The sequence below is a fragment of the Fulmarus glacialis genome, unplaced genomic scaffold (genome assembly GCF_000690835.1).
Source record: "Fulmarus glacialis isolate BGI_N327 unplaced genomic scaffold, ASM69083v1 scaffold6138, whole genome shotgun sequence".
In the NCBI taxonomy this organism is placed as follows: domain Eukaryota; kingdom Metazoa; phylum Chordata; class Aves; order Procellariiformes; family Procellariidae; genus Fulmarus; species Fulmarus glacialis.
Window position 1 is genome coordinate 6426 of NW_009226212.1, and position 14593 is coordinate 21018.

The 14593-nt window shown below is 37.8% G+C and overlaps 1 protein-coding gene across 2 annotated transcripts in view; it reads left to right on the forward strand.

Moving 5' to 3' along the window:
* TBC1D7 (TBC1 domain family, member 7) overlaps positions 1-13739 on the forward strand; it is an 18969-nt gene extending 5230 nt beyond the window's left edge. For both annotated transcript variants that reach the window (XM_009582728.1, XM_009582729.1), the window contains 5 exons: positions 26-213; positions 2532-2669; positions 4359-4504; positions 12474-12603; positions 13474-13739. In XM_009582728.1, the coding sequence (XP_009581023.1) occupies positions 26-213; positions 2532-2669; positions 4359-4504; positions 12474-12603; positions 13474-13560 (689 nt within the window). In that variant the 3' untranslated portion in view covers positions 13561-13739. The remainder of the gene's footprint in view (positions 1-25; positions 214-2531; positions 2670-4358; positions 4505-12473; positions 12604-13473) is intronic.
* Positions 13740-14593: the final 854 nt, after the last annotated feature.

A 14593-nucleotide genomic window follows, 5' to 3' on the forward strand; every position in this document is an offset into this window, starting at 1 on the left:
TTTTTTTTTTTTTTTTTTTTTTTAGGAATTATTCCTCCTCACCATGAATCTCATGCTTTGGTAATGAAGTACCGGAAGGAGCAGTACTGGGATATACACCATGCTCTTCGTGTAATTCGTTTTATTAATGATTCTACCCCACAGGTAGATGTTTTCCTCCGCATACATCAACTGGAATCAGGAAAATTGCCTCGAAACTTGGCTTTTCCATTGGTCAGTTGTCATTTTAACAGGCTTTTAAATACAGTATTTTATTTAACTTCAAACTATAAACCTGTGAGAAACTGAACTGCAAGTAGCCCCACAATGCACATAGATAGACAAAGTAATGTGAATGGAAAACAGAGAAGTACTAGTATAAAATGAGGGATTTTAGTCAAAGTGCTTTTCTCTTTTTCTTCCCCTAAGTACTTATGTAAGATTTTATGCCTTAAAATCTCTTTTGTGTATTTTGCCTGCTAGGCTTCAAGCCTTTTGTACTCTAGTACACTTCAGTTTCTTTATAGGACTGAAATGAAAATGACATAATCTTATTGGAGCTCATGGATTCCTAAATGTCCTGGAACAAGGATAATTCAGAGCCAGTACAAGCAGCGGTTTACATCAGATATTTAAATTATTTGTTTTTAGATCTAGACTTTAATATACTGACCTCCTTTTTCTGTTAGTCTGAACTGATCCAGGCTTTTGTCAGTTAATGCATGTACTCTGTAATTTACAGTGTACTCACATATGGGTAAGCGAGTCTATATTTTGATGATAAGTCTGTAATGTGATGATAAAAACGTGTGGATCTTGCGTATAAGCCTCCATGAAAGAGAAGGTGATGAAAGGAGTCATGGGACTTTCTGAAGTGGTTTTTATCCTGTATTTAATATTGATTTATCCATGTTCACTCTAGCCCAGCTTACTTTGTTATTTTTCATCTGTAATAACAAAATTTGACATAACAACTTAAAAAAAAAAAAGATTAAAGTTAACATGGAAAATACAGTAATATTTTGGACTGGAGGATTACATACAGCATTCTTGTTGGAGGAGGGAGAGTGTTTTCGTGCCCTTACCATTGCCTAGGAACATGGCCATCCTACCCTGCAAGTTTCCTATAGAGAAATCTCTTTGATCTTGGCATGTGACCCAGTAGGCTGAAAATTCGTCCCTTCTCAAGCAGTATTGCTTTCTGAGTGAGTGTTTTGTCGGTGCATCCCAGAGCACTAGCTGCTCTCAGTACTGTGATGGGGTTTCATAGAGATGGTGTTTAGTAGATCCACAGTTATTAGTCCTGTAACTTAAGTTTGTTTTGCTGCAGAAAGCATTTGTTCTCTTTATGCCAGCCTGTTTTCAGTGCAGTAACTGTCCCCTTAAACTTCGAAGAGGTTACTACTTGATAGTAATGCAGATGTTTTATTGTGGAGATAGAGGGAGTATAAAGATGATGTTGGATTGGTGTAAATATTTTGAAATGCTTGAGTCAAAAATCACAGAAGTCTGCTAAATATGTTTTGTGCATCTGAAAGCAGAGAGTTTAAGTAGGGATATGGGTGTATTGCAGCAGCCTATGTAGCAGAGGCACATCCCAGTAGTATTTAGACTATCCAAGTGTTTTCCATGAGTTGTAATCTGTGCAAAAGCCTGTGATACTATAGCTTACTGTTACTGATGGTTACAGTAGATCAGCCTGTGGACACATATCTGGCTTGTTACTCGGCTTCCTAATATAGTCAGTACTGCCTGCATAAGGAAGACTGTAAGAAACAGGGTAAATACAGAACCTTTCCTTGTGCATCTTCCCAGTTTAGACACTTCCTGAGCTAGCTGTTGGCATGAGGTCTAGCTGGTTTAGAGTTAGTTCGTCTCCGTCTACCTGATGTGCAGTCATACCATTAACTGTGGTTTAGGCATGCTGATACTTCTATTTGGAAAGTATCTCCTCAGGAGAAAAGATGATGGTGTGCCCATCACATGCTTCTGGTCATATAGTGTGCGGAATAAGATACTCGTCACCAGGAAAAGATATTTATTTGTCTCTAGGAAGATGTTTATCTGAAACCAAATGATTTTCTGTATGTTGAAGGTAGGCACACAGCTCATGGCTGCGTTATTTTTTTCAGTAACTGTAACATCCATGACAAAGGTGTTTGAGGGGCCTGTTTGGTCCTTAGCAAGAAATAGGATGAAAAATTCTGCTGCTACCCAGTATAAAAATGTGGGGCATAGAAGTAGGATTATCGCTACCTTGTTAAGATGTAATATTAGCTCATTTGAGAACTTTGAATCAGAGTTGTTCCAAACTCCTGTTGTACGTTTTAGTTTTGAAAGCAAGACAAACCTTACTTGTTCTGCTATAATAGGTATCTGTCACCATAATGCAGCAGCTGCCCAATGTTTTATTTATGAATGTCAGAACAGCTCTTTGTGTACATTGATTCCAGTTTGTTTTCCCAAATAGCAGGGATAAGGAATCTAAGAATAGTTTAAATCAGATAGTCCAATACTTCTGTGTAGTTTACTTTTTTGGCTTTGTTTTCCAGGAACCAGAAGATGAAGTGTTTCTTGCTATTGCTAAAGCAATGGAGGAAATGGTGGAGGATCCTATAGAATGCTATTGGCTTGTCAGTTGCTTTGTGAATCAGCTGAACAGCAAGCACAAAGATTCATTACAACAACTGGTAAGGAAAAAACATCTTTTTTTTTTTTTTTTTTTTGCGAGGAAAGCCAGTCATGGAAGGCGTTAATATATTGAGATAACTGGAGCCTCAGAGGTGACACCCTTGGATTCCGTTCCACCAACTGTTTTGAGAAAACAGGAGGAGTGCTTTTTGCATTGTGATTGTGCTGTCCTGTAGGACACTTTGTCAAACATAACATTAGAAATTGTTTTTGTCTGCTACATGGTAGTTTTCAATTACATCTTATTTTCTTTTTAGGTTAGCTAAAGCTTACATTGTATCGAGTTGAATTATACTTCTCACAAATTGGTCACTTAAGAATTTTCTTTATTTTAAACAATTAAAAATGTCACAAAGTTAAAAACATCTTAATGTGTGATGCTACTTTTTAGGCTGCATCTCTGGCATCCATATGCTGCTCATTGGATGATAGACAAAGCACAATTGTTTTGCTTTATAAATGGAGCAGGGTACTACGTCTTCAGAAAAACAGTATGTTGCAAATTAAGTTATAATAAAAAGTGGAATAGAGTTCTTTTGGCACTGGTCATTTAAATGCTCTCATAGAATATTAATTTTGAATTTCTATCTCAGTGGTTTATAAAATTAAAATTTGATTGTAAAGAAGATGCATACTTATAAAAATTACAAAAGCTTTTGTAATTCTTCAAATAGTCTTAACAGATGAGAAACTTTTGGTTAACAATATCCACTGAGATAAAAGTATGAGACTACCTGTGCACTAGCAATCACTGAGTGAAAATCCATTGCAGAAAATGATGCATGTCCTTTGTTTGTTATACTTTTGGAACTAAGAAATACTTTTTAAACCTACCTCTTGTTGCTGGAGGTGATACATTCAACTATACCAATTTCTGTAATTCCTTTCAAAGGACAGAGGAGCGTTTTTAAAGAAAGTATGTGCTCTTGCTACATAGAGAGTGCCAAGTGTCTCCCTCCATAAGTTTTTGTTTTAATACAAACATTGTACTAAGACTCTGGATGTTAGAATATGGACAAAGGAAGTGTTTTCTCCCTTTGACAGCTGAAGTCACTAGCTGTTTACCTAATTATGACAAAAAGCATAAAGGTATTCCTGAATTTATGAAAACGTGTATTGTGTTACATTAGAATTTAAACAAAATAAGAATTATCCACATGTTTATGCTTATAAATACTTTGGATTTTTAAACAAGAAATCAATGTCCAGCTTTTAATAAGTTGCACAGGGATTTACTCTCAGAATTGATTTTCTGGGTTTTGCTGCATTGTGTGTAGATTTCTTTTTTGACGTGTGCTAAGGTGATTAGGTTTGAGGTGAATGAAATTCAATTTTACTTGTGAAGATAGCAGTAATTAGTGCACGTTTAATCTCTGCATTGCCTTAAGCTCTAAAACACCTCCTTGCATTAAGGAATACTGCATATTTTGGAAGTTCTGCTAGTGATCAGCAATTTAAGGAACCAGAGGTTGTTTGTTTAGTTGAGTACTTAATTAGCTAATTGCAAAAATCAGCAACACTTGTGTTTTGGAACATGATGTTTTTAGTTAAAACAAAGCAAATTCATTATTTTAACATGTTATTTTATGCCAATTGAATTTTTAAGACGTTTCTTGTCTTACAGTGTGTCTTAACAATGGAGGGTACTCTGATGTGAGTTATCTAAAATTTTCCAATTCCTTTCTCAGCCAAAAATTCTGGAGCAATATTTGAACATTGAAGATAACAGACTCCTGATGCATCTGAAAGCATGTGCTGCAATGAGCAAACTCCCTTACGATCTTTGGTTTAAAAAGTGTTTTGCAGGCTGTTTACCTGAGTCCAGTTTACAGAGGCAAGTTCTCTTTTTTTCTTTCTATTTGTAATTACATAGTAATTTCAGCTTTTTGTCATCACTAGCAGGCAAAGAGCTTTCCTTACTTTATCTGTAAGATTATGGAGTTGAGTTTACTGTTGACTTGGAAATGATAAAATTGGTTTTGATTCCACTTGTTACTGATGCAAGATAATCTCTGCGTGATGATTTCTTGCATTGAAATTAAAAAAGAATGGAGTTGAATATAGTGGCTGATTAGACACTTAATGCCTCCTAGGATTTAAAACTCCAAATCCCCTCTTAGTGACAGATAGCTGAATGTCAGTTTTCAGGCTTTTTAACCAAAATCCTTGCTTAGGGAGTGATTATAATACTCTATTATCATTAGATGAAAAAGATTTTGGGAATGTGTACTGGTTTTGGCCAGGATAGAGTTAAATTTCTTCATAGTAGCTTGTATGGGGCGGTGTTTTGGGTTTGTGCTGAAAATAGTGTTGATAACACAGGGATGTTTTCGTTATTGCTGAGCAGTGCTTGCACAGAGTCAAGGCCTTTTCTGCTTCTCACACCACCCTGCCAGCGAGCAGGCTGGGGGTGCACAAGAAGTTGGGAGGGGGGACAGCTGACCACAATGACCAAAGGGATATTCCATACCATATGACGTCATGCTCAGCGTATAAAGCTGGGGTTGAGGTTGGGGGGGGCGCCGCTGCTCGGGGACTCGCTGGGCATTGGTCAGTTGGTGGTGAGCAATTGTTTTCATTTGCATCAGTTGTCTTTCTTAGGTTTTATTTTCCTTTCTCTTCGTTTTTTTTTCCCTCTTTTCCTTACAATTTTTAAAAATTATTATTATTTCTTTGTAATTATTAAACTGTTTTTATCTCAACCCACGAGTTTTTCTCACTTTTACCCTTCCAATTCTTCCTCCATCCCAATGTGGTGGGGGGGAGTGAGTGAGCAGCTATGTGGTGCTTAAATGCTGGCTGGTGTTAAACCATGACAAAATGTTTATTTTAAAAAGTACTGGGCAGGTTGAGTGTTACAAAGTTAACGAAATAGTGCATTATATCGGGATTCTACAGTTAGAAATAGGTTGTCCAGCTTTTAAAAGGGGAAAATTCCTGTGCATGGCACTTCGCTGAAGGGCTTTTGAAATGAAGCTTGTATGATTTCTCTAGTTCTGCTGCCTGAGAACTCTTGGAAAGCAGAAAATTCAAGCTAGATGTAGAGAAGCATATCCTGTCTGCATTAACAACAGTTGCTAATAGCTGAGCAGGAGGTGGAACAAAGAAAACAATGGTTTCATTTTCAGCTGCCTGAAAAGTTTGAGAAGTAACAAGGTTCAAGGGAAGTTTTACTCCAGCACCTCCAGGACTTCAGTGGCTAGTATAGGAACCTAGTGTGGAAACAGAGAGCTTTGTAAAATGCTCTGTAGAAAATGCTTTACAGTGGTAAAGTTGGTCATAATCTGAATAGTGAATGCAATCTTTCTTGTTTATCTGGGACTTCACATTTCGTGAAGGAAAGTGGGAAACAGCTGTTTTAAAAAATGTTTTATTTGCCCTTATGAAAATAAGGGGGTTTTAGGGAACAAGCTGTAAGATGAGAAATCATGCGCTCTAGTCTTGTTGTACCATGGTCTTTGAGGTTCTGTGTGTTTTACTGTTGGCAAGGAATATGTCTGAGATTAAAAAAAAAAATTTTTGAACCAAAACTTGAAGATGTGGTAGTAGACCTTTAGGCGTTACGTTGTGTGCAGCACAGTAATTGTTACATGGCAAGTTCTTCTCATCAAGCACCTATAAGGTTCCAAAATAGTCATCTCTGTGTAGTGGTTGTGCGTGATGTGGTGGTTAAAAGCTTTTACTACTTTTACGGCTACAGAAATTATGTAAGCATGTGTAAAATATTTGTTACATCCTTAAAAGCCATTGAACACGTATGGTTTGCCTGCATCTCTATTTCACATTTGCACTTGTAGGTTACTTTCAGCAGATAATGATTTACCTTGTTTCATTGTGCTTTCTCTGTATGAAACTTAATGCCTTAAAATTTAAACTACTGTCAGTAGAAGTGACTGCTCTACCTGGGACTTGCCAGTCTCTTCAGGCCTTTTTTTCTGTAGGCTTCTGTGATCTGAAAAAGCCTTTGCATTAGGAACCTCTTTGCATGTCTTCTAGGAGGTATTTTTATTTACAGCTTATGTGATGTAATTTTGCTACTAGGTCTTATGGCTGAGAACTAGAGCTGAGAGAGGAATTTGCTTCATACCAGTTTTGCTATTGGAAGATTCAAGGTTTTTTAAAATTTCTGTTGAAAATTGAACATGAAAATTGAAATGAGCTGTGTCATCTTGATACTGTAAAAGAAAAAATCTAGATGAAGAATTTTTATTTCATATTTCATCTTGTCAGAATCTTTAGCTTCAAACGTCTACCGTTTTGAATCAGTTCATTTATATGAAATATTTTATCTAGTTAGTGTACTGTTTAGCATTCTCATATACTGTTTTACCTTACTGAAATAGAATATTTTGATGACCTGAAATTTTTTTTTTCATGGAAAAGGTCAAAATACTGGCTTTTTGTATCACTCTGGAGTAAAAACAAATTTCAGTATTGGTACTTCTCATAGCACAGCAATCCCTTTTCCCAACAGTTCTTGTGGGAACGTGATAAAAGTGCACTTTTAATTGTCAGTTTAGGTTTCTGAATTATTCAGTTGTAATCATAATGGGCTCATTTGCTAAGGAAGTAACATACTTCATGGGTAGCATGTGACAGATGAACTTAATTAATGCTTGGGGATTCAGTTTGGATTAGAATCTAGAAGTCTGAATGCTTATCTGAAATGTATCCAAAAGGCAGTGTTGGAACTGCTGAGAATTGAAAACATGTCTCCAGTACTCCTGTGAGTTTTACTTATTTTTTTTGTCAAGTGAGAGATGATCTGAGCTCAGTCTTCTATGATTTAATTTAATTTATGATTTAGTACTGTATTTCTTAGAGAGGTTGCTTGCTTTCTGTAAATTGTAGTCTTCTCTGCCAGGCAGTTAGATCTAAATTTCATGGTTTTCTTTTTTGGTCTAAGGTGTACAAGACTTGTATATGCTATGCAGAAATTTTATCCAATAATGGTGAGATGAAGTTGCACAATACCAGATTTACTCCTGACAGGCATTGTCATTCATACTGTTTTATAGCACACTTCTCCTAGTTACACCATAGGTAAAATTTATACATCAGTTTAATTTAAACAGGCTTGGAAAATGTATATATACAGGTTTCATGTGGAAACTTTTCCTTTGAGCTTATTCAGTGTCTTTGCTTGCCCTAATACACTTGACATACTATGCGACAAGTTTCTTAACAAACTTCTTAAAGGTGCCATATTGGTAAAAGAGAGGAGCAGACTGGCCATTTCGAAGGTACTGTATCCTCAGGGGTCTGTATCCCACCTGGAATATAGACAGGGTGCTTCCTGGAACATGAACCAGCCTGTAGCACAGGCATGAGAGGGACAGAAAGGCTTACTTGTCTCTGAAACAGGAAGAGAACTGGATCACACCTTTGTTTTTATACTCACCATTGCCCTATTTGCTCGAATTCTGCAACAGTGTTATCTGGTCAATCTGTTCAGTAAGCCCCATGCTTGGAGAGCTTTCAAATGATGCTGTATGGGCCCTCAGCCGCAGAGCCCTGCTGTTAAAGCTCCGTGTCCCGTTTGTGGCTTCAGCTCCACAGGCAAAATGGCACTTCGGCTGCCAGTTTATTCCAGCACTGTCACCCCGGATGATCCAGCTACAACAGAAGTAGTGCAGCTTTGCAGATGAAATTGTGAGTAAGCCAGGCATTTTTTGTGGCCTAATGTTGCCAATCACATATCCTGCCCCTGACTAACACTGTTTGTATTCCGCACTGAAGACTTGGCATTAGCAGGACTGTAATAGCTAATGAGGTTGTGTTAGGTTATTAGCCTCTGGTAACTTGTTTGTGGCAAAGTATTTGGTAGTTCACTTGAAATCTTATAACTGCCTTTCAAACTGGCACTACCTCATGTATTAAAGTATGGCTTCTGTAGTTTTACATCTGTGGTCTCCATGTCCTGCAGAAATGACATCTAGTGGTAAAAATATAAGTCATTTGTTAGTAGACACAACAGAAATATGAAAAATGCTTTAAATTTACTATGCAGTGGGAGGGCGTAAGAATGTGCGTGTGGGCTACTACTATAGAGAAAACTTAAGTCTGTTTGCCTTTGTCTAAATAATTGAGCTGCTTCCCAGCTCCGGAGACAGATGGGCATAAGACCATGACATAACATCGGGATGAGACTTGTGCGAGCCTCATCATGTCCCTCCATGCCCAGTTACCATTGGAAGGACACCCAGAAGTGCAGGCAGAGGAGCAAGCGTTGGTTCTCTTTAAACATCTCTGGCCTGGATGACTGGAGGACCAGACCAGGGAATAAGGTTGAGTGTGCTTACCCTGCAGCCTAGGGGGAAAAGCTGTGAGATTAATGGTAATATTTCAGAAAAAGAGAGAGCAGCAATGCTGTGATATGTGCTCGTGTATACTCTACCTAGTGTATACTATTGCACTGTAGTGGTTGGGGAACCTCAGAAACTGTCTTGAGAATGCCTTGCCTTCACACACATGCACACACAGAGTAAGTCGTATCGTGTCTACAGGAAAAGCTCAGTGAAAAATAAATGGCTTCATTTGCATAATCCTTGGCATGCTCTTTACCTTCATAGCTTCCTGTTTCTCTTTATTTTTCCTTGTGGCCGTTACTACTATTTCACTGTTCAAGAAGTACCCACAAGAGTGCACCTGTGGTTAATTGAATACTGTTACATTTCACAGAGGATGATAGTCACAGAAAATGTAATGAATTTAGTGTATACTTTCTTTTTCAGCATTCCTGAGTAGGGCTGTAGGCAGAGTTGCCTGACATTTCTGTAATAATTTTTCCATCTCTAGGAGTATAAAAAAATGGGTTAAAAGTTGCAAAATCTCTGACGGTATACTTGATCTTAAGTGTTTGCTGTTATTTAAAAAGTGAAAGTAGAATATGTATGTTATCATCAGTAGAAATACAGTGCATAAAGTCTGCTATATTAGAATAGAGTCATCAAAATACATGTTTCCTTGAAACTGCTGTGGGTTTTTTCCATTCTAAGTAAACACTTTTCTGACACACTTTATGTTGCTATTCCTGGCTCTACTGGTATAGACAAGGTGCTGACTACTGGTCTGTTTATCACAGTGTCACACAGTCATTCCCCTATCATTGTTGCTCGTGGAGTTGCATTAAGAGTAACAGTAGCTGGAAATATTAAGGGGAAAAATACTGCAGCAGACGCAGCTGGTTAGTGCTGACATCTCATCCACTTTGCTATGCACCGTCTTCCAAAATTTGTTAGACACTGGTGATTTAGATACTGCATCTGTTTTTGCCATTGTTAAAACATTTGTTCTGGAATCAGACTAAATAATGCAGGAAGACATTAGAGTGTTTTCTGAGCACGAAATGTAACCTACTCTAATGTAATTATGGAGACTGAAGTCAGGAGACTTGGAAGCAAAATAATGAAAGAAGGCTGGGTATTTTATATTCGGATTAGTAAGTTTGTATTCAAATTAACATGAGCTTTAGTATGAACTTTAAAAATTCTTTCCTGTTTTGAGGTCTGCTACTCTCTGTATTGTCATTCATAATTACAGTTCTGATGCCCATGAAACACATGGGGAGCTGTTCTTGGGTTCTAAACAGCTACGTTTGTGAAGGAAAATGTATTAGAAGTAAACAGGGATGGCCTGTACAGTGTGGAACAGGAATGTGGTCTCAGTTTTCTCATAGCTTGCTTAAATCTTCTAGACCTGACTTCAACATCAATGTGATATTTACAGTGATCACTTGTCCTGGGATGCTTGAACCACAAAGGAAGCAGTAAGATTTTTCATCTTGGATTATTTATTGTTCCTGCCCATATGGGAATTATATTCATTTTTAATCACAGCGAGATGAGGAATTAAAACTAAATTGCAAAGGGGAAAGAAATTGGCAGTGCCTTTTTTCCCATCTGTCCATGTGGGTTTCTTTTCCTCATTTCTTCGTTATAAGTTAAATTCTAGTCTAAATTTTCTGATGAATGGAGAGATTGTGAAAATAGTGTCAAAAGAGTTATGTGAATAGAAGGTTAAGAAACTGACAAAGAATTGACTTGAGTCACAGTGTGAAAATAAGCACTGTGTAACAGCAGCAACCATTCCACATTAGGAGTTATGAAAGCTTTTCACAAAGAATCCCAGGAAGGTTGAGGTTGGCAGGGACCTCTGGACGTCATCTGGTCTCACCAATCCCTCTGCTCAAGCAGGGCCACTTAGAGCCAGTTGCCCAGAACCATGTCCCGACGGCTTTTGAATGGCTCCAAGGAGGGGGACTCCACAACCTCTCTGGGCAGCCTGTGCCAGTGCTCAGTCATCCTCACAGTGAAAAAGTGTTTCCTGATGTTCAGAGAGAACCCCCTATGTTTCAGTTTGTGTCTGTTGCCTCTGGTTCTGTCACTGGGTACTGTCACTGAAAAGAGCCTGCCTCCATCCTTTTTGCACCCTCCCTTCAGATATTCATATACATTGATGAGATCCCCCCTAAGCCTTCTCTTCTCCAGGCTGAACAGCCCCAGCTCTCTCAGCCTTTCCTCATAGGAGAGATGCTCCAGTCCCTTAATCATCTTCATGGCTCTTTGTTGGACTCTCACTTCTTAACTCCTTCCTGTTCAAAGGTGTGATACCTACTCTTCAGTTCATGTTATGCCTGCATTGTGTTCTGCTGGCACTCCAGGCTGAAGGGCAAGTTCTTCTGAGAGAGAAGGTCATATAAAAATTGAGTTGTCTTTGGAAGAAGCACACCCATAGATCCAAGTTTACAGGTGGGCTGCAGAAGATGTTTTCCAGTTAGTGTTACTGTATTCAGAGATGATGGGGCATAGTATGTGATCTTTGTCCCCCATGTTTTTGTTTGGAAGGAGAAACGCTTTTAACAAGTGGCCAGAAGGAGCAAGAACAGTAATCCTCAGAAAGTCTTTCTGACACTGCTCTTAAAATTCAAGAACTAAAAATAATGCAAGCCCATCAAAGCTGCCATCTGACAGATGGTTTCACACTGGTTTTGGATAATCTTTCATCCCGAGTCTGTTGAGTTGGGCCTGAGATAGAGCTGCTGGCTGAAGGATGATTTCAAATTGTTGCAGGCTGTTTTAGTACTGTGGATCCCTTTTAATATTCATTGAAGTTCTGTTGCTAAAGTACTTGCAGCCTTTGGAGGCCTGCCCTTCAGGTTTTGTTAAAACCGTGAGGTCCAGGTACAGTTTCATACAAGTGGTAGGAGTGCTTAGGTAATTCTGAGAGAGTCTGTGCACTGTGGGATGGATTGAAAGACTTAATAGTTGTTCCTTGTGTCCAATTCAAACATCATGGATTATATCCTACAGATATATTTGTATCTCATTCAGCAATGACCTGGAATAGTTAGCCTCTTGACATGTAGTAGTTCAGTATTGCATCCTTTTGAATTTTCAGCTACTTAACTGCTTGAAGAATGTCTTTATTAGGCATGCTAATAAAGTTTGTTTCCTTTTTTGCACTGGGAAAAATTCTTACCTTTACCATACACTGTAGAATAGTTGTCACAGTTCAAGCTATTAAAACAAGATTTGCTTTTTGTATTTGAGCTTGTAAACAGTTCCATTTCTAAACAAAACCACACCATATCAATACATTACTGCTTGTCATCACTCTGCTCTGTACAGATTTAGGAGTTGATAAAATGTCTTTTATTTACCCTGACCCGAATAATTCAATATATTGCTGTTATTCAGAAAAATAATCTGGAAAAAGGTGATTGTACAAAGACTGTTATAGCAGATAAATAAGCAGATCAGCAGTACAATAATGTTTAGTGATTCCTTTTCATTTTTTTATAGAGTTTGGGACAAAGTTATTAGTGGGTCCTGCAAGATTCTCGTTTTTGTTGCTGTGGAGATACTATTAACCTTTAAAATTAAGATAATGGCACTGAATACTGCAGAAAAGATCACACAGTTTTTGGAAAATGTAAGTACTCTATTGTGCTTTGCATTACATTTTATGGTTTATAAAGGTGTGTTTCAGCCTTGAAGTCATTTGCCTGTTGCAAACATACCATAAGATACTATTGCATTACTTACTGAGAATAGTGTAGTAGTACCAAGGCGAAGAGAGAATGCACAGGGATGAGTATAATAGTTTTTTCTATCAGGAGGTAAGGCTTTCGTAGAATGAAATGATTTTTTAGGCTTTGGGGAATGCGTTGTCTATGTTTGTACAGATTTGACAATATTCCTTGTGATACTAAAGGGTTTTTCTGTGAAAGTAAGTGCAGATGAGGTGTGGTGATGCATTCACTCATTTGCAACATGAGGTTAGGTTAATTTTTCTGGAAGCTCCTTACAGGGTTGGTTTCTGGCACCTTTTTTGCTCCTTGCCTGAGTGTGAATTTATAGACTCAAGGTATGTTTTCTGTTGATGTCAGGATGGGATCATGAACCTGACCCTGAACTTTCCTTCTATGAATAGTAATGAGCATTGCAGCAGGGTTGTAGGATCCCAATGTAAGATAGGTTAGTTAGATTAGATACATTTGTGGTCATGGATGGCCAGTATAAGTTCTGCCTGATGTCAGGTGAGGGATGTGTGAACTGTGAGATGCCTGGGTGATCATCTTACCATTTTGTAAATAAAATCTTTTTGTCTAAAACCTGGAGTTAATATGGTGCATGTAGGACTGAGGGATGGTGGCATGGTAGGGCAGGGAGATGGGATTCTAGTTTTGTTTTCTTTTTTATAAAGAGATAAAATCTGAACGGGAAATTTAAAATAATTATTTTAAACAAACCAGTCCAAATAAAGTATTCTGAGAAGACATCTTGCCCTGATCTTTTGTAGATTCCTCAAGATAACACTGATGCTATTGTCAGCAAAGCTGTTGATCTGTGGCGCACACACTGTGGGACTCCAGCACACTCAGTCTGAGAACTTTCTTCGCTTATGACAGCTTGGGAAAAAAAAAAAGACATTTGAAAAGACATTTTAACCTCTTTCCCCATCCTAATGGGATGTTTTTCATTACCTCTTCTATGTAAAGATGCTATTAAAGCAGCTAATAGCATAGTGATCAATATGTAAATATTTTTCAATAAATACAGATGGAATGAAGATACCTAGTGGCGTTGTGATCATGTCCAGAGTGTTTCTTGGCCAGCCAGCTACGGTATTCTGATTGCACAAGTGGCTTTGGGGGAAGTAAATTTAACTCTTGAAGCAGGGTAAATAGATTTACTTGTAATTTAAAAATGTTTTTGTATGCTAGTTTATACTTGATATAACTAGTTACTACTTGGAGGTGTTTTCAAGGTGAATTTACTAAATGTTAGTCTGCTGGAACTCTTTGGTGAACAAGCATGCCTTTGCTAGAAATGTAAATGTACTCTATTAATACTGTAAATTTTCAGGTAAATGTTCTGGAAGAGGCATCACAGGTTTGAGGTAGAAGACATCACAATGACCAGGGGTGGCATGCTTTTCTGAAGTGTCTTAAAATACTCTCTTTTTATCTGTCAGCCAGCTCTCTATGGCTGTACCTCCTTCTTTGTTCTTCATGGAAGATGCTCTAGAAAGGTGGATCTGTCCTATCCTAAAATATAACTTCGGGCAGGTATGGAGAAAATCAGCAGGACGAGTCAATATAATTCAGAATTACAGGCCAGTAATGAACAATGCCTCTGTTGAATACTTGGCTCAAAGTTGTTGTAATTTGATTCTTGTTTGGTTTAGATTTCAAAATAAATTTAATACAGAAATGTAATTCATGATGTAAGTAAAAGTAGAGTGATTAAGTAGAGATTTGCTGGAGAACTAATCTTTTTCTTGTAAAAGTGTAAAATTCTATTTCTACATCTTCCATAGGCCAGGGAATTGTATATAAAAATGTGTGGCTTAGCTGTTACTTGACTCAAATTGATGCTTAGTATGCCAAGTGCCAAGTATGCTCATTGCACTTGAAAGA